General features: G+C 41.2%; 1 protein-coding gene across 10 annotated transcripts in view; it reads right to left on the bottom strand.

Annotated features, from left to right (window-relative positions):
- Positions 1–17,868, bottom strand: part of ptprma (protein tyrosine phosphatase receptor type Ma) — a 195,183-nt gene extending 177,315 nt beyond the window's left edge. For 6 of the 10 annotated variants that reach the window (XM_058394863.1, XM_058394872.1, XM_058394910.1 and 3 more), the window contains exon 1: positions 17,363–17,868. In XM_058394863.1, coding sequence (XP_058250846.1) covers positions 17,363–17,435 — 73 coding nt within the window. In that variant the 5' untranslated portion in view covers positions 17,436–17,868. The remainder of the gene's footprint in view (positions 1–17,362) is intronic. The other 4 variants (XM_058394892.1, XM_058394919.1, XM_058394946.1 and 1 more) reach the window with 2 other exon arrangements.
- Positions 17,869–18,811: the final 943 nt, after the last annotated feature.

Below are 18,811 nucleotides of genomic sequence, written 5' to 3'. Positions count from 1 at the left end.
ATCAATATGGCAATAAATGAAGCACGGCAATTGACTCCAGTGCATTCATCTATTATTAAAATCTCACACTAAATGGACTTGATTTAAAGCACCAGGCTGTTGACACCGAGCCTCGGGTTTACTGATCTATTACAAATCTTAACACACAAAAGAAAATTGGAAAACTAGTAGCCTCTTCAAGCCAAAACTCACAGCAGCAAACTCTTTGCATTCAGGACATGCTGACTCGCTGTTTATCTTTCATTTTTATCTTTCTGTTTTTTTTTACCAAGCATGGAAGGATGCCATATTGAGCTAATTTAAAAAGACAGCAAGACTAGGACTTTTTCAGCGCCGCATCCTTTAAACAGCAGCGGGTTTAATCATCATAAACTCTCCATTTCACTGACAGAACACATCGACCAGCTGTAATCAATATGAAATAAGACTCAGTGGAACTTGGGTGCCATGTTTTAGTGCTTCAGCAGAGTGTCACTAAATCTCTGTGCGGCGAGCTCTTCCCTCAAGGCTCCTGTCCCCCCCCCCCCTCCCTGTTCTTTCCTCTGTGAGGTTTAACTAGGCTCCGTCGGATTAAGGTCACAAAGGCAGGAATTCAGAAAGGTGTATAAAAGACATTTTCGGCTGTATCATTCAGAAGCCTAATTGATGCTCTCTGCTACATGTACAATTCCCTGGGGGGACAGAAGTGAAACACTGTCAGGGATTAGTGCTAAGGAGGCATGGGCTATCCGGCACTCTGAATACACTCTCAGTGTTGGGCATTAATCTGCTTGCACACTATCCGACATTCAAAATCTCCAAATCGCTCAAGCGATCGCACTACATGCTACATCACTTGGGATCAGTTGTTTTCTAGCTATAGGAGTGGGCACAGTACACGAGTGATCACAGATGCGTATCATACACTACATCGTCGTTCACTTGGAACAATCCACAATGAAGCATCTTTGATTCCCAAGCCCTGCTTTCTTACAAAAATAAACAGCTGTCTATCACAGAAACTTTGGCTGTGGTGGTTGTTGTTGTACAGAAACTATAAAAAAAAAGAGAGATACGAGAAATAGATGATATTGATGAAAGATTGATTGGAGAGACATAAGCAGTGAGGACTGACTGTCCTGTTAAGAGAACTGGAGATACAGGAATTTAGCTATTTATCTATTATGCACCACCAGGAATCATGTCCATCCATCCATCCATCCATCCATCCATCCATCCATCCATCCATCTATCTCTTTTCTCTACCACTTAACCTACACAAGGTAGAAGGGAACCTAGAAACTGTCCCAGAGGGCACAAGGCAGGGGGCATCCTGGATGGGGTCCCAAACTATCACAAAGCACAGTTACACCCACACTCATACACCCACTACAGACAATTTAGAACTGCTTATCAGCTTACAATCAATGTCTATGGAATGGGGGAGGATAGCGGAGTACCTGTAGGAAACCCCCAAAGCCCTGGAGGTGAGAGGCACCTTTGCTGATCCTAAGAACCATTTGAATATAACATGCCAAATAATTTCTTACCCATGCTACATAATTGGGCTTACCTATATTATTGCTCTCACCTTCTCAAAGAAACGACTGATGATAAACTGGAAAAAGGAAGCAGTGCGCATGAAAAATGAGTTTGATTTCCTCTCAAACCTTTGTTGCTTCTCAGCGCTGTTCTTCCTACTTGTAACAAAGGTGCTCACATTACAGGATTCATTGCAAAACTATCAAACATGCTTGAAAATATTCTCACATCGGGGACAAAATTAGCAGGTGACTAAAATCACGTAGTGTGTGCTTAGCTTAAGCTGGCAAGACCTACTTCAGCAGGTAATTAAAACTGCTATTCTGATTTTGAGTGAAAACAAGAGCCTGAGTGCAGAGGAAATGTTGACACCCTTTTGTGAATCTGTGTGTCCAAATGATGGTGTCAAGCTCTTGATTTCCACCGCATGAGCTCATGGCCTGATGTGATCTGCACCGCTGTTTCTCTGCTGTGTTGTTTCCTTTGGCTGGCTTCCTGAGTCTCCCTGCTGCCCAGAGAGAAAGCTGATCTCACCGGGCACCAGCGTGCACTCACTTTCTGCCACTTCCTGTAGAGCTGGAAAGTCTGACAGAGTGAGAGAGAGAGAGAGAGAGAGAGAGAGAGCAGTGGAGGGGGTCACGGGCTAAATGAAAGATAGAAAAGCAAAGTGAAAGAAAGTGCTTGGTGTGTAGGAGTGAAGAAGAAAGAATGAATGGGGGGGGGCAGCAGGCAGGATTGAAGAGAGACGACGAGATGATAGAGAGGCCGTAGAGATTTATCTACCTGTGTAGCATAAATCCCCAGAAAGTCATGATTCCCGCAAGCGTGAATATATCAGCACATGACATGCTTTTTGGGCTGTGTTCTAAACATCAGATGTATGGAGAGAGTGGCACTGCGTGGGGTCTCGTTCTCAGAAACATGTAGTAGGTGGTTTGACAGTGTTCCATTAAAACGCACTTTCATGCATGTATACGCATCCAGGCAAATGTCTGTAAAAGGTCAGAGCTGCCACCCTGCCTGCCCCAGCGGAGACACGATCCAGGAGAGCCACAGCTCTCGCCTTTTGTTGGTGGAGTGATATTCCTGCCTCGCTACGGCTGTGAGAAGGTCATCTCCAGCCGCCAGCAGGAGTCTGGCTGCCTCCAAAGACCTCCACCTATTTGCTGCGACTCACAAAGGTCTCCTCCCGAGCTGCTTCATTGTGAATCTGCTTCTGTATTGCTGGCTCATACTGAACAATGTTGTCAAGCAAATGCAGCTCACATGTGACAACCGTCAGCCTTGTGGAAGTAAAAGAGGTAAAGGAAAAAGTCTACATGTGAATCATAAATATGATAAAATTGGTCTTTTCTGGGGGGAAAAAAAAGTATTGTAAAATGCGTCAGTCGAGAAAACATTTAATGTGACGGTTTTCTATAAAACATTGAGCCGTCACTAAGAGACTGAAGTATTTCACCATGAATGCTGCGTATTACGCTTTGAAAGAACAACCATTAAATCTTTGCTAACCGTCAGACCTGATTAGAATGAAAGCATCTCCCTGTCTGCTGTAATCTCCCAATATGTCCTGTTCGCCTACCTTGCCAATTTCAACTGTTCGAAGCTTTTTAGGGGATCTCTGTATCGAGTATGCCTCTGTGACTAATCCGTGGACGTTCTGTGGTTAGCGGAAAGCTGCAATATGATCTGCGCTAAAGTAAACACTGGGTTATAGAGTATACAGACGCATGCCACGCTACACCAGGCAGACAGCGACATGCATACACAAAGACACATAAGAATGTAAATGCTGAAGTCTGTAATGTCGCAATTGCTTTGCTATGTTCCTGCAGTGTTTATATTCTCAGTACTGACTCTGAAGCCATCCATCTCTGCTTGCCTAATAGAGTGTGGCCCTGTAAAGCCGACACTAACCGTGGCGTCCTCGGTCTCGAACATATTTGCATTTTAGCCGTTATCTGGACGTTCAAATCCATGCAGACACGGACTTTGCCATGACAGTCAGTATAGCATCCTGTGTGCTGGAGAAAAAACGGCACAAAAGCCGTGACACTTGATGGCTATACTGGAGTGAGGGAGCAGCAGGGCCATTTTGTGCTGCCACACTAGTGACAGGCCATAACGGAGCTCACGGCCCTCTCTCTACTCTCCAGCAATTAGTAGTGTCACAGTTTCATTAAAACGTCAGCTATCAGCTTAAGCCTGTTCTTTAGAGTACAGATAATAGGGAATCTATCCTTCTATGCCTTTAGATGTAGCCTTTGTTGAGGAGGGAGGAAACAAGGCAACAAGAGTGACGGCTGAGAAAGTTGAAACGTCTGCAGTGAGGCAAGCAACTTTTCATTTATTAGCTAAAGATATCAGGCTGGAAAACCAATCAATCCAAATAAAAAGAAGTCTCTTTCCTGTGTCTCAGAGGGGCAGTGAACCCGGGAATTGCAACAGTGTTTTTTTTAGGACTTTTTCTTCCGAAATATGATACTCCTGTCTCCCTCAAAGTATTTTTATTTTTTAAGAAATTGAATTCCTAAACTCAAATCAAGGCCAGTTTTATGATAGGTCCAAAAAACAGCAGAGATCTTCAAAAAAAATTTTCCAGCAGCTTAAGTGTAGGATTCGGATGATAAAAGAGAGAATGTTTAGAAGCCAGAATTAAAGTGCTGACCATGTTGTATAAGCCATGACTGAGTATTTTTAGTTTTTAACCTCTCATCACTCCTCACAAAAATCACCTGGTTCCTAAAGGTACAATGTTATGGAGTTAGCAGTTTATAAAAAAAATAAAGTAGATCTGAATGTTCATCACGTTTCTGCATGCAAGACTGGGAATGATTTAATAAGCTATATGTGTATTTGTGTATGTGTGATTGTACACTGCACCGCTCCCTCTGGGCAGGCAGATTGGTCACCCCTGCTGTTTGATACCGCCTCTCCCCCGGTGACTAAACAGAGGAAATGGAAAAAAGAAAAAAAAGTTGATGGCTGAAGTCGGCTGCTGAAGTCTTATTAGCCGTGAAAGAGCACTCTATTCAGCTCAGCTAAGTAAACCCTCCTCGGAGGCCCGGGAATCGTTCACGCTTAAAAGAGACGCTTAAGAATCTAACAACAAGCCAAAGCTCTCCAATTTTAATCCATCTCTTGCTTCAGGAAAATTAGGCATAAATATCTGCCTTAATTACTCGCCTGCTATATGACCACATATACACAATAGGTAAGGCTACAGCAATTCTTTCAGCAATTAGATTTCACATTTCAGAGTATCCAAACTACATTAAGAAGTTTAGATAATAAAACTTGCTATAGCTGATCCGCAGTATTAAAAGATGACAGAATTATTCTCTTGGGATTTATAGGATCATGTAATCTCCTCTACGTGTTTTAAGATGTTGCAGATCGCTGCATAAAGAGCTGTTGATAAAAACACAGTGACACGCTTAAGCCGTCCTGATTAACGTTGGCCTTTAATCCGACGTTTTATCATTACGCACGCTGCCAAGTGAATTCGGTTCCTCTGTCTGACAGCAGGTTTGCCACACACCTTTTTTCTTTTTTACAAATTTCTACAAAAATTTTCTACTCCTACAATAAATGCCTATATAATAACTTAATACATGCAAAAATAAGAATGCTGAAAGTGTTTCTCTCTTTTCTCTCATATCAAGCCACTGCTATTATGTAATAATAATATTAACCCATATTATAGCTGATTTTTTTACAACAAAAGACCTTTCAGTGCTTTTCCTTTAAACATCTGTGCATCATCAGAGTGCTGCTATGAAAGGCATCTCGCTTTGTGCGTCTTGCTTTGTGCATGATCACAGCACTCTGAATCACACAACGGCCAGTTTTGGAAATAAAAAAATCTTGTAGGGAAATATCTCAAACTTATATACATATAGTCCTACATAGTATTACTACATATTGCAACATATATAAGCGTTAGTGTAGTATATGGTTGTAGATTAGCTTATTATAATCACTTTTCTAAGCCTCATCTTCTTCCTCATTGACAGTTTTTGTTACGTTGGCTGTCATGTCTCTGTTAAATTCTAATTCTAATTTTATTTGTCATATACACCATTGTTTTTGTCCGAACACAGTAGGACATGCAGTAAAATGCTTTTTATGACCGTCTGCTGTATAAAAGTAAGGTCGAAAATAAACATTGTCATGAACTGAATTGAACATTAAACATAAAATGGATTTAGCTGTACACAGAAAAACAAATAGCATGTTAAAGACCTTTAAGCTTCTTTAGAGTGGCTACTGGTGTTAGCTTTTGATGTTAATCAGCTTCACATGGGAAATGAGCTACACATGAGGGAAAGAGACAGCAGAGACTGTTGCTCAGCCTGGGTATGGACAGTTTTGTCCAGTGGATTACAGTGAATTAGCTCAAAAGGCATGCCAAAGCCTTCACCATTCCCAGCTTTACCCCTGACAAACCTATTTCCCACATATATTTGGGTCATTTTTCAATATGGCAGCCCCCATATGTGCAGTATAGAATGGATGTCTGCACTAGAAGCTATGTCAATACAGAGATGAAAGCCTGAAAGGCTGCTCCTGGGCCTGTCCCTGTTAATGTAGCGCCTCTGGACAAGCCTGCGGCTCAGTCACTCCTACAGCATGCATGCCGGCATGTCATCTACCTCCCTGTCTGTCTCTGCCAATGGCTGTCACATTGTCCCCAAAGTCACTGTCTCTCTCTGTCTCTCCCTCACACTCTCTATCCTACTCTCCCTCAAATTCTTCCACCTGAACATACAGACAAGCCTTTACCAACCTGTCTGCCTGTCTGTGTGAGTCTGCAGGCAAGAAAGAATCCCTAACAGCTAACAGTCAACCAAAACCACTACAAAACAACCTCAAGCCGAACTCACGATACAGTACTCACCAGTTTGCCATAAAATGACAATTCTGGCATTTTTTTATAGCTTGTGCTACTCTACAGTGGAACAGATGAGCAAACAGATCCTTCAGACTCAATGCTTACATTGAGGCAAATTTCACTGTCTGTCCTCTCTTCTGAGATTTGAAGTATTGGAAGGAGAAGTTGAAGAAAACGAAGCCAAGTCACACACACGACACATACAGACTTCCTTTTTCAATTATCTAAACAGAGAAGGGATTTGGCATCAAGTAGCCTTTGCCACTGGAGATTTCACTCATTTATGGTCTTGGAGGGTGTATTTCAGTGTTGACTTTCTGCTGAAACTCTTCTGAAATGTTTCGGAGTGAGCTATGGTATTAGTGATCCTGTTAGTCTGTTTACCACAGCAGTCCTCTTCAAAATAACCCTCCAACCCATGGGAAAGCACTTCATAATAACAGTGTTCAAGCAGCGCTAATGCAAGGTCTGTAGGCAAGATGGCTGCAGAAATGTGTCTCCATTCCACTCTTATTCAAGTCTTGATTTTAATGCCATGTCTACTGACCTCGGTGCAAGCTGGCCAAACTGTTATGTTTCTCTTGGGCCCAAATGGATGAACTTTTGATAAAAAAATCATTTGATATTTAGTTGTATTGTGTTGTCTGACCAAACCTCCAAACAATTCAGCCTCCAAATATGTTAACCACTCAATCATGAGAAATGAAATAGACTGAAATATATATTATTATTCATTCTTTTTCCGCTATCCTGGTCAGTTTGCTCCGGCGTCTATCCAGGGAACATTGACCATCAGACAGGAATTCACTGTGGATGGGATGCTAGTTCATCACACCATAAACAAACACAATCATTTATACCTTGGGCCGATTTAGAGTCACCAATCCACCTACTTTACCAGCATGTTTTTAGTTGGGAAGAAACCCAGAGGAACTCACATGTGCAACACTTAGGACAGGGATTAATCCCAGAGCTGTGAGGCTGCGTCATTATTCACCATTCCACCAAAATCTATTATTTATTATACTGTATTTTATTTATGTAATGTTTTTAAATGTTATATAACAGCGATGTTAATAGCATACTTAGCTTGCTTATCTTGCAATGGCACCAAAGTCAAGCATCTTGTCCTGTTTTCCTTTTTGAAGGCCCTCCTTTCGATAACAAGGTTAGCGCCTAAAATGGTCATCTGCTCTAATTTTAAGCGTTCTTAACCTCACTTAACTTTACCCATCCCACTAGAGACTCTTCCTGTGTTTCTTACAAATATCCCAACTATCTCTCTCTCTCACACACACACACACTGTCACTATCTCTCTCCATCTCTGATCTTCTCTCTCATTTAAACAAATGGCATACATACAGGACTTCATCAATCACACACAGATGAAATATGGGGTGCAAATAGGAGCTGGCAAAGCCCCGAGGTACTTAATACATCCATAAATCCTCTAGTTCCAGCGTGGTGACCCAAAATCCAAAAACAGACACATGTAACACCACAAATACACATCCCACACGCTAAACCTGGCATTGTGACACAAAAGTAACAAATGACAACAAAAGGAAAATGGAGCATTCAGTTAAATATTCCCCCATCCTCTTCCTCATCCTCTCCAGCGGCAATTCCCTGACAGAATCCAGATTGACTACACTCTCGGTTTGAATATAATATGTACAGTATACTGTTAGGAACATTTACTGTAGCGACATGGGTTAAGCACATTTCTCACAGGGACGACAACACTAACCTCTGTCTGCTAAGCTGCCTTTTATTGTTTTTTTAATACACTCTGCTCATTATTGCCGGCGGTGTCCGAAGCCCTCTACCTCTTTCCATCTAATGCACACACACACCGATCCGCTTGGACAGACTTTGAGAACGGTGGGAATAATGGGTCATATGATGCTAATTAAGAAGTAATGTACGATATCCAATGAAATTTTTACACCCATTTTCATTTAACTGATTATCTGAAGAATTTCTGGGATTTTTCCAGATTACTGACTTATTAAATCTGCATTTATTAAATCTATTCAAGACAAGAATGATGGTCCACTGGATGCAACTTCAACTCTATTAAAATAGATATGGCAATCCTTTGTTTATCACTCCATTTTAAAGTTGAGGGTTTCCTGTTACTCTGATGAACAGGAAACACTTCCTACCTGCCAGCATCTATGGATCACCTTTTTTTACTAGGTTTATTATAAAAAAAAAAGGATCAAAGCACCAAACTAATCACATTATGCATTTCGTTATCATCTATGCATAATTTTACATACTGTATATTAATGAATACGAGCAAAGAATCTGACCTCAGCAAAACAAGTTCAAAGAAAATCCGCTTCCCAAAATAACCTGCATCTCAGCGCGTGTTCATGTTTGGTTATTATTTCAATAGTAGCCTAAGATCAGTTAAAACCCCGACGCTGGAACTCCAGCATCTCGATGCTTGGAGCAGCAGCTGCTCTAATGAAAAGCCATGGCTTCTATAAGGGCATCATAAAATACATCATAACTACTAACTGCGTTTTATTGCAATTCATTAACTGTTGTTTCATTATAGAACTCTTTTCATTATCTATATATGGAGACTCGGTGGTGCTCCCTAAAGTTCTTGTGGATGAATAATTAAGGAAGACGGAGAACAGTGGGAGAAAAGAGGCCTCAAGCTGAACTATACTGAACTCCATATCTATTTTCTTCAGCTGTAGTGTTCACAGTGTTCCTGTGAGTAGAGATTAGGGCTGCATAGTATATTGACTATTTATTATTAGTACTATGTTGACAATCTGATATCCAGTGGTAGAACTACAATGTGTGTGTGTGTGTTACATTTGGACTCGTTGCATTTCCAAATAAAGGGTTTGCATGTGAATGCTCCGACACTGTAAATCTTTCATATTCAGTCAGTACCGTGGTAGATCTGATATAACCAGCAGCATAGGAGAAAAAAAAACAAGCATGGCTACTAAGCAACAAGTCATTCACACATATATATATACACACACACACACACACACAAATAATGACATTTGCACCCACTGCACTATTTTGGCCCTGCTGCCTTAGTTCAAAGCAAAGCCAGTTAGGTTACTCACTTATTTGATAGCCATTTATCCATGGGAGGCTTGCCCAGTCCATTTCTTTCTCTTTCCTTTTTTGGTCTCCACATTTATGTTTATAATCAAAAGACATTCTGACACTTTTGCCAAGTAGGCTGGCAGCTGCAGCACTGTAAGAAATTAATAACTCCAAATAAGCAAAGCGATGTAATTAGACCGACCATTACCAATATCTAAATCACCAGATGACATTAGAAGTATCCGACTGGATGTAATATGTATTTCCCAGGCCTCCTGGCTCTCTACAAAATTGGGAAAACCATGGATTATATTTCAAAATTCTACACCATTTGCAAAACAATAATGCAATAGCAAACAGGAAATGTCTCTGAATATGAAGTGTAATGGATTAGGTACAATAGCAAAGTAGATATATTTGGTTTTATTTGTCTACTTCTAGGGGCAGCAATGTGGTACAGTGGGTAGCGCTGTCATCTCAAAGCTCTAGAGTCCCTGATCTTATCCTGAGCTCAGGTTACTGTCTGGGCAGATATTTGCATGTTTTTCTCGGGGTTTTCCATTTTATAAAAACATGGTTGTCCAATCTTATCTGCAAATGGGCAGAATGGGTGCAGATTTTCATACCAATCAACCAGGAGCCACACCTGATTCCATCTGTTTAATCAGCTGATCTCATGTATGAGTTCCGCTTGGTTGGAATGAAAACCTGCACCCACAATGGCCTTTCCTAGATAAGATAGGACACCCCCCTTCTGTTATTGGTTAAACTAAGTCCGCTTACACTATGTGCCGTGTACTATGTACTCTACCGTCTAGTGTAGGAATTTTAGAAGGGTGTTATCGTCTCAAATGGAATACTAAACATTTTTTTCCACAAACAGACAGTGTTTCCCTGTCAATTGCAGATAGCAATAGATTTTTATAGATTTTTATACCAATGTGGGCTAATATGTAAGACTGGCATTTTTGTCGACCATCTTGAAAATGATTTCTCATCCATTTCTCATAATGCCCCTCTTCCGGTACATTAGCAAAGCTGTGACCGTTGAGTGCATGATGTGTCCAACACTTCATTTTTTTGGTTGAAGTACACTTCTTTATTTTGGAATTTTCAATCTGAACACAATACTCACACTAGTTATACTACAAAATGGTGTAGAGTCGAGTAGTGTAGAAGTATACTACTTGGGAAGCACTTTAAATCGTCCCTGGGTGTGTGGTGTTCAGTGATGGACTGATGTCCCATCCAGGCTATATTCCCACTTCAGACTCCAGATCCACCATCACCCTGACCAGGAAGTTACCTGAAAGTGAGTGAGTGTCTAGGCAGAAGGAACAACCCTAGAGTGGTTAAAATGGAGTCATTTAACTGTTGGATAGTGCTGTTATTCACGCTTCCACAGATCAGAGTAAGTAATTAGCCACACTGTGGCATCTGTGCCTGGGCTGTCCTGGTGCAAGGGCACCGGCTGCAGTGAAGTAATTCCTCTCCTGCTGATATCACAGAAGCTTAGAATATATAATTGTATAAACCATCAGGTTATAGTATTTTGATATTTTGATAAATAAATCACTGCAGTGGATGTGTTTTGGTCAAATGAGCATTCCAGTCTCAAACCATGATGCACCAAGAATTCACCACATGGCTTAAATATTTTTAAACGCATCTAAAAAACCAAAGATAAACCAACAGAAACATTTCTAGTGATACTGTGCAGCCCTCACAGAGAGTAAAATTAGCACTATATCAGCAGCAGATTTGGAGCAAACTGCAGAGAGAATTATTGTATCTGGCAATGCTGATGTAACGTGATCTTCTTCGCTATATTTATGCTTAAGTACAATAAACCTAAAACAGTTTAAAGCTGCAACGCGTTTAGCAGGCGCAGATAGAGAAACAGTGATTATCAGCATCAGCCCAGAATATTCTTATCAGTGAATCCCAAATGAGGAGGTTATTCCAGGAGCAGCAGGAAGCTCCAAAACAAGATGAGACGTTATCTGATTTGAAAAGGCCTCTTTTTTGGCTCTAGCTGTCTTTCAGCGGGACGTCTGGATTGTAAGAGCACAGACACTTTCTCCTGGCGCCACCTCCAGAGAGCAGACGGCTTCAATATCACCACTAAAGGACTAAATAATAATAAGAAGAAGAATAAGAAGAAGAAGAATAATCGTCGTCATCGTCATTATCAGTGTTCTTCAAAACTGAGAGTATCCTTGTACTATGGATCTAAGTGAATATGGATAGATTTTTTTGGAATTAAACGAAAATAATGTGTTTAAAGTAATAAAAATATATTACAAAAATACAGATAGAAATATGAGGAACTCTAGAGGTTCATGGGGCATGAGGTTGAGAATAGCTGCATGGGATTCGGCGAGCTACAACAAAAAAAGCCGTGCTAGCAAGAGGTTTTTAATTTCATGCCATTGCGAGTGAGCGCTCAGATTTGAAGCTACAGGAACAAATACAGTCCCCGTGCATTAATGTAAAAGTACAGTGTTCCGTCATTCATCCTAGGTAACTGGCTGGTCAAGGTTGTGACTGATTGAAATAGACTGTTATTACAGTTTAAATACAGGAGCATTATGCAGACACGGACAGTGGCACTAGATTACATCCACACCTTCTACAACAAAAAATACATGAGGGAAGTTTAGAGGGAAACTTGTTCATTTATAACACATGAACTGAGGCATGGACAAAAAATGTTGGATGACACAAATTAATAGGATAGTGCAAATTTTGATTGGCAGCGTGAAATTGTAAAATTCATGTGTAAATATGAAGCAGTTAATCATGTCTTGGACAAAGAGCCTGCTGACGTCCTCACTGCTCTCTCTTCCACTGTCTCCAATTAGAACGACTAATAAAGAAGCATTCAGAAAAGGTCCTCTCAACTTCATCTGCCACAAAATACCACAAGCATGATGAAAATGCATGAGGAAATAATTAGAACATCATTAAAAAAACAATTTGGCCCTGCACGGTCTGTGCATTCAGAGCAAATATTTACACCTCCTCGATTTAGTAGACATAAATAAATCTCAGGGATTAATGCTCGCCACTGATGCTTGGCAACAATTAAAAATGTCGCTGGATAGGCAAGAGAAAAACACACAAGCCTGAATTTACAGACTCTTCCCAGGCTGCTACAGGCTGGCCAGACAGAGACAACTATTGTTCCTGCACTGTGTTGTTTAGCCTGTGCAATAATCGAGCTCGCCGCGCTGAGGTAGGCCAATTTCCTGTCTAAAACCCGTGCCTACGTGCGCCAGCCAGGGTCTTTTTTACAGCTTCCTTTTGTAAAACAATGGGTCTGGTCACAATTAGGTCGAACAAACACTAAGACAGCATTGTGGTAGAGTTAAACTAGGCCTCCAAAGTGCTAATGACTCAGTGGAGAGCCGTATTGAGTAATAGAGATATCCGCCTTTGCTGATGTTCAGGGAGGAGAGACAGAGAAAAGCAGCCACCTGCCCAGCATGTCACCTGGTTCCACCTCAGCGAAAATAAGATGTCAGCATCACAACACAAGCTCCGATAACCCAGGCAATTTAAACCACTAATAAAACCACCTTGGAAATTGGGTCAGCGCTGGCCCGTTGTGGATTAATTAGCTGTTTTCCAGCACACTTGGTTTGACACAGTCACCTACAAAGGATTCTCACTCTTGTAAACAGCTGAACAGCATAACAGCATAATCACTGCTATCCTGTTATGGCTGCTTAATCGCCTCTGTGTTGGTTTATTTGCGAGCATTAACGGGGCGCGATGGTATCGTGTGCGGCACTAACAGGCCACCTGTCCACTCTGCACTCCTCAGCAGGCCTCTGATAGGGTAAGCAGCTGATCCATTAGCTTTTATGTTCGTTTTTTGGCCCACTTGAGGACAAGACCCACTTTAATTAGTGTGGCCATGTTTGCTCAGCATCTTTCACAAAGTCACAGTGCTGAAGGGAAAATGGGAATTGCCACTATACCCAACAATTCTGGGGCAACACTATCCTAGGACTTCACCGACTAGAGATGAAAGCTGTTAGATAAGCATTAAAAAAGGCCAAGGTACAGGATATGCTTGTGTGTGCATGTGTGTTCTCTGAATATCCTTACAAAATGCAAAATAAATGCTTTTACCTGAAAAATGGAAAGAACAAAAAAAAGCCTGAGCATTACTTCAGTGTTGCAGTGAAAACAGATGTCATGCTCATGGCAGCTGTGACTGGTCACTACAAACAAGGTGTGACCAAACTGATTCATTCCAAGCATGGCGTAGGATAAGCTTCATCTTCTTTGTGGTCCATCATTTATTTATTTCCAACAACTCAGCGTAGTTTACGCTGTCGGCACTTTGCAGCAGTCAAACTTTTTCCTGAAGTTGTGGAAATCGCCATGAAATTTGAATGGTGCCTCCTGCAATACCATAGCACGGGCACATGAGAGCCAGAGAGAAACCACTGTGAATAGCGTATGCAACTTTGAAAACTCAGCAAGGTAGTTCATCGAATTCCCAGAAAAGTTTAACCTGCATTAAGAATGTTGAGGCAATAAGTGTTTGCATTTGCTTGTGAAATATTATTAAAATAACATTTGCACGTATATGTGCTTTTGAAAGGCTGTGTTAGACTGTACCTTTAAGTGAATGTGTGTGTGTGTTTTGGGGGATGGGGTAGGGCTTGGACAGGAGCAGGGTCACACAGCCAGCGCGAGGTGTTTACAGAGCTCAGCCAGTACAAATACCAGGCCATTGGAATTCTGTAATAGGATGCTAAAAATTCACATAGCAGACCTGTGACGAATGAGAGGTCATTTTCACAGCATATACCCACTGCACAAGTATGTGTGGACACAAAACAAGGCAAGTCTTAAACAAGAAGGCGACTCAATATCAATATTCTCAGTTAATACTACATTTTAACACTGTTATTACCCTGGCTGTTATAATCTGGCTGACTCGCATATAAGGGGGATCCAATTTCATTCTCCATTGACTCGAAAAGATCAACTGCGAACATTATATGGTACAATTAAAGCATGCTGACAGCTGGTCTGAGACTGTCGTTTCTTAGACACTAAACCTCTGTGATTACACATAAACCTGACTGATCACCCAAGACTGCAGAATTACTCAAATATCATTTCGAGTTGAAAACATCACTGACAGACAAGACGAAGGAACTGAAACCGGTTCAGTCACACTACTCTCTCTGGGCCAAAAAAAAACTTTTCCATTGGTCAGCTTGAAACCAGTTGAAGTCAGAGAATCTATAACTATCTTGAGAGTTTTAACAGTCTATTATTAAGCTGACTCTGATATAATTTAACAAATAAATTAATATACACTATAGCTAATACCTAAATACTGATGTGAATCATCACCTTGGTATATGTTCTATTGTAATAATAATTAAAAACATCTAATAGCCATGATTAAATAGAATAACAGTGTAATATCAGGCGAAAGGCCAAGTTGCTTAAAATGCATACACTTGTAATCAAAAGTGGCACTTTGTAGGGTTAACAAAGATGCAGCCCTTCTAATACGCCAGCAGCCAGCTTCTGGTAATTGTGTTAATTATTTGTAAGCAGTTTATCTCAGAAATATACAGTGATCAGTCAGATCCATGTCGCTCTGTGGTGGTCACGAGACTAAATACACCAGTAGCAGAGCTTACAGAACACAATGGGACTCAAACACAATGTAGAGAAGAGCGAGTGTGTGAGTAAATCCACGGAAGAGAGTGACCCAGCTGGGAGATTCAGACAGGATATCCTTTAACGTCAAAAAAGCAAAAAAGAAATAAAGAATAATAATGCATCAGTGAGTGCATCAGGGTCACAAGTACAATGATATGAATGTGTTAGTAACCGACTATAGGAATTTCAAGCAGAATAAGGATGTTTTCCCTGAAAAAAACAAACAAACAAAAAACAAATCAACTATAAATTTCTGACCCGTGCATTTATAAATAAACTAAATGCCCAGAAAATTTTCATGATAAAAGTTCATGATATAAATATTTCTGATGAAAGAAAAAAATTTGGTGTCTGTAAATACTTCCAAGCGTCACAGTTCTTTAAAGACAGACAGTATCAAATGACCCACACTAGGGCACGGGTTCCAACCCCTGTTCCTGAAGTGCCCCGGAGTGTCGCTCTAACACACCTGATTCAACAAATCAGTACTAATCAGATAAATAGCTACCCCTCCTAAGTTGGAGAGAGAGAGAGAGAGAGAGAGAGAGAGTGTGTGCGTGTGTTAGTACACGAACAATTCTAATCTTCGTAGAGGACAAGGCTTAGTCCAGAAACAACTGGCTGTTGGGAACTTGTATGTAGTGTATGGTGGAGAAGGCAGTATTTTATCATCAATGTTTGAAGTAACGGTATGAACTGCTGGAGGTCCGCGTGTGCGATGCTGCCCCCATCAGGACACTATGAGAACTACAAGACACACGGTGACCATGCCAGCTGTGCGCCATGTGTAAAAAAAATAAATAAATAAATCACGCAAACACAAAAGAACAGGACATAATAACAGGATATGCTTTTAATGAAACGAGTTCCAAGAATTATGACTGACAGATAAATTCCTTAAGTCAGATGTCTTTCCTTAAAGAGTTTTAAAAAGCAGTTTACGCCCAGCAGATTAAACAGCTAGAGGAATGGAGATGTTATAAAGGGAGATCCGCAAACTTTACCAAGTAATGAATAACACCGCAGGAGATCAAAACAAAAGTCTGTTTGTTCATTCTGTCCTAAAAGCAATGCAACACATGTATATGAAGAGCAAAGGAAATAAAAAAAAATAAAAAAGGACGAGGATGGGCATAAAAGTTCAAGCAGTCTGTACGCTGGTTATTAAACACGTTGGTCCTAGAGAATAGTTATACTGTAGCCCATGGCTGTAGGTTCAAGTCAGCTTGTAACTGGAGTCTAACGCTAGAGGGATGATCAGCCTCTATAAAAAGTAACGGCTGTTTTGATAAGATTAAAGTTCTAGCCGGTTAAAGCAGTACAAACAAACAGCCTGCGAGCTGTGTGTGTGTGTGTGTGTGTGTGTGCTCAGACACGGATTATCCAATCCTCTACTGGCCATTTGAATGCCTAGGGGAAAAGTTTGGGGAAAATAAATGAATGGAAAAGTTAGTCCCATTTGCGCACTTTTAACTTCTAAACCAAAAGGTTCAGGGACATCTTTAAGGGCTTTCTCGGGCTTGTTGTACCGGTTGAACTTGCAGAAGTGCCTCTAGATATCTTGTAGCGAAATATCGGTTTCATGGAGGACCTCTAAAAAGTAGTACATTTGTTGCTGCTGTTGTTTTTGGAGTACAGCCTCGCGTAAATCTAACGGTTACTAGTCATTTCTTAGGAGCCGACTCCCAAAAATCCCGCGCGCGCGCACACGCGCGCACACACATTTTAACACATAATGTTTGGAATGGCAACGCCTTATTCACCTATGTTTCTTTTTGTATCCTGAAGATCATGTGGACGCAAATGACCCGAGCTGATTGTTTGAGACGTTGGTGCCCGGAGAGAGTCAGGCTTCCACACAAAGTTTACACAGCAGTATATAGCTATAAACCATACCGAAAACACCACAATCGTGTCCAGTGCGCGAGGAAACCAATCCCAGCTGACCGCTCATGAGAAACAAAAAGAGTTTCTGTGAAGTTGGTTCAGGAACAGGAATGTGAATCTGGACATCGCCTTATCCGGGTGATAAAAGTTCACCAATTCGTTTGCTTTGGAAAAGCAACTTCAGAGCACATCGCCAAACACCTCGTGCAACAACAACCTAAACACGGTTTGCAAACACCGCGGCGTTATTTAGAAACATCAGCAGGACCTACCTCTGAATACTTGTCCTCGAACTGAAAGCAGTAAACTGAGTACAGCCAGGAGACAAGTTAAAACTCTATCCATTGCAGGAGAATAGCGGACGCTAACCCCCGAGCTCCAGGGGGAAACAACGCAAATGTGTCGGTGTGTGTGGTGTCCCGCACTTCCACTGTTTCAGTACTCCTGTTTTTAACGGGTTTGCGCGGAACAACTAAAGTCGGCTCCGTCTCTCTCTCTCTCTCTCTCTCTCTCCAACTCTATCTCTCACACACTCTCTCCCTCTCTAGCTCGCTCGCGCTCTCCCTCCCTCTACTTTGTTAATTGTGTGTGTGTGTGTGTGTGTGAGCGGCTCCACACAGCCGGAGTGACTTCTATCCAGCGCAGCGAGGTGTTGACGTCACCGAGAGCGCACAGGGCGAAGAGAAGCACGGCTGCCTCCTAGAAGTGCTCACTATGTGGTACTCATTCTGTGTGCGTTTTGGATGGACTTGGGAGTTATTGCAGACGAAAGAGTTATGAGCACCTTTTTGTTTTTTTTTTTCATTTCTTTTGCTCCTACAAGTCCGTGCGTCATAAGACCTGCTGGTCGGAGAGCTGAAAGCGGGGAGTCTCGCGCAACTTTTACGCCGCGGAGAGTGGTTAGTGGTCGTGTCGCGCGCTGGTTCGTGAAGCACGGCGGAATGTGTGGGTCGTGGTTCGAGCCAAACGTTAACGAAACAATGTAACTGGTGACAGAAAGCGTGCTGAGCTCCAGATCAGACACGGAGAGGTGTGTGTGTGTGTGTGTGTGTGTGTGTGTGTGTGTGTAGACGTTAAACAGAGCGGGAGAGAGATGAGGGTCTGGTTTGTGTAACGCTTTTCCCACCAGCTCTGATAACGGCTTAACATACTTTCACCGTTTACGTGAAGCAAAGTCTTTCTGCTAACATATTCATAAGAAACCACAGACTGTCAGATAAAAAGGGTATAAACTGTACCATTCCATGTCGCCATCATCATCATCATCATCATCTTTTGTACCTTTAGTGCTATATAGAGTGAATCCAGATTTACTGGAACAGTTTCTTCAAACTTTGTTGCTATTAATACAACAAAATTCTCAACATATGATACATTTCTGAAATCCTCAAACTGTTGCCTATCTACATGTATTCATATTATGATTTAAATAAAGCGGCTTTATTGTCAAGTGTGAATGAAAAGCTATTTTTCAATGTCATGTTTGTTCATTTGGGACACATGTCCACTGGATTATAGTTTTACTCTCATTGGCAATGACATTTTCATGTTTCATCTTAATATAAACGCCACTATCTAAGTAAAATGATAAACTGGGTTGTTGTGATTACTTTCATCATTAATTTCTTACAGCAATTATAACAATAAAAGGGTTTTTATTTCATTTTAAACCCGAGCTCAGGTTCAGTATGAAAAGAACAAATGTGCAATAGAGTTTTTTA

The sequence above is a fragment of the Hemibagrus wyckioides genome, linkage group LG01 (genome assembly GCF_019097595.1).
Source record: "Hemibagrus wyckioides isolate EC202008001 linkage group LG01, SWU_Hwy_1.0, whole genome shotgun sequence".
Taxonomy (NCBI): Eukaryota; Metazoa; Chordata; class Actinopteri; order Siluriformes; family Bagridae; genus Hemibagrus; species Hemibagrus wyckioides.
This window is presented reverse-complemented; position numbering and strand designations above follow the sequence as displayed.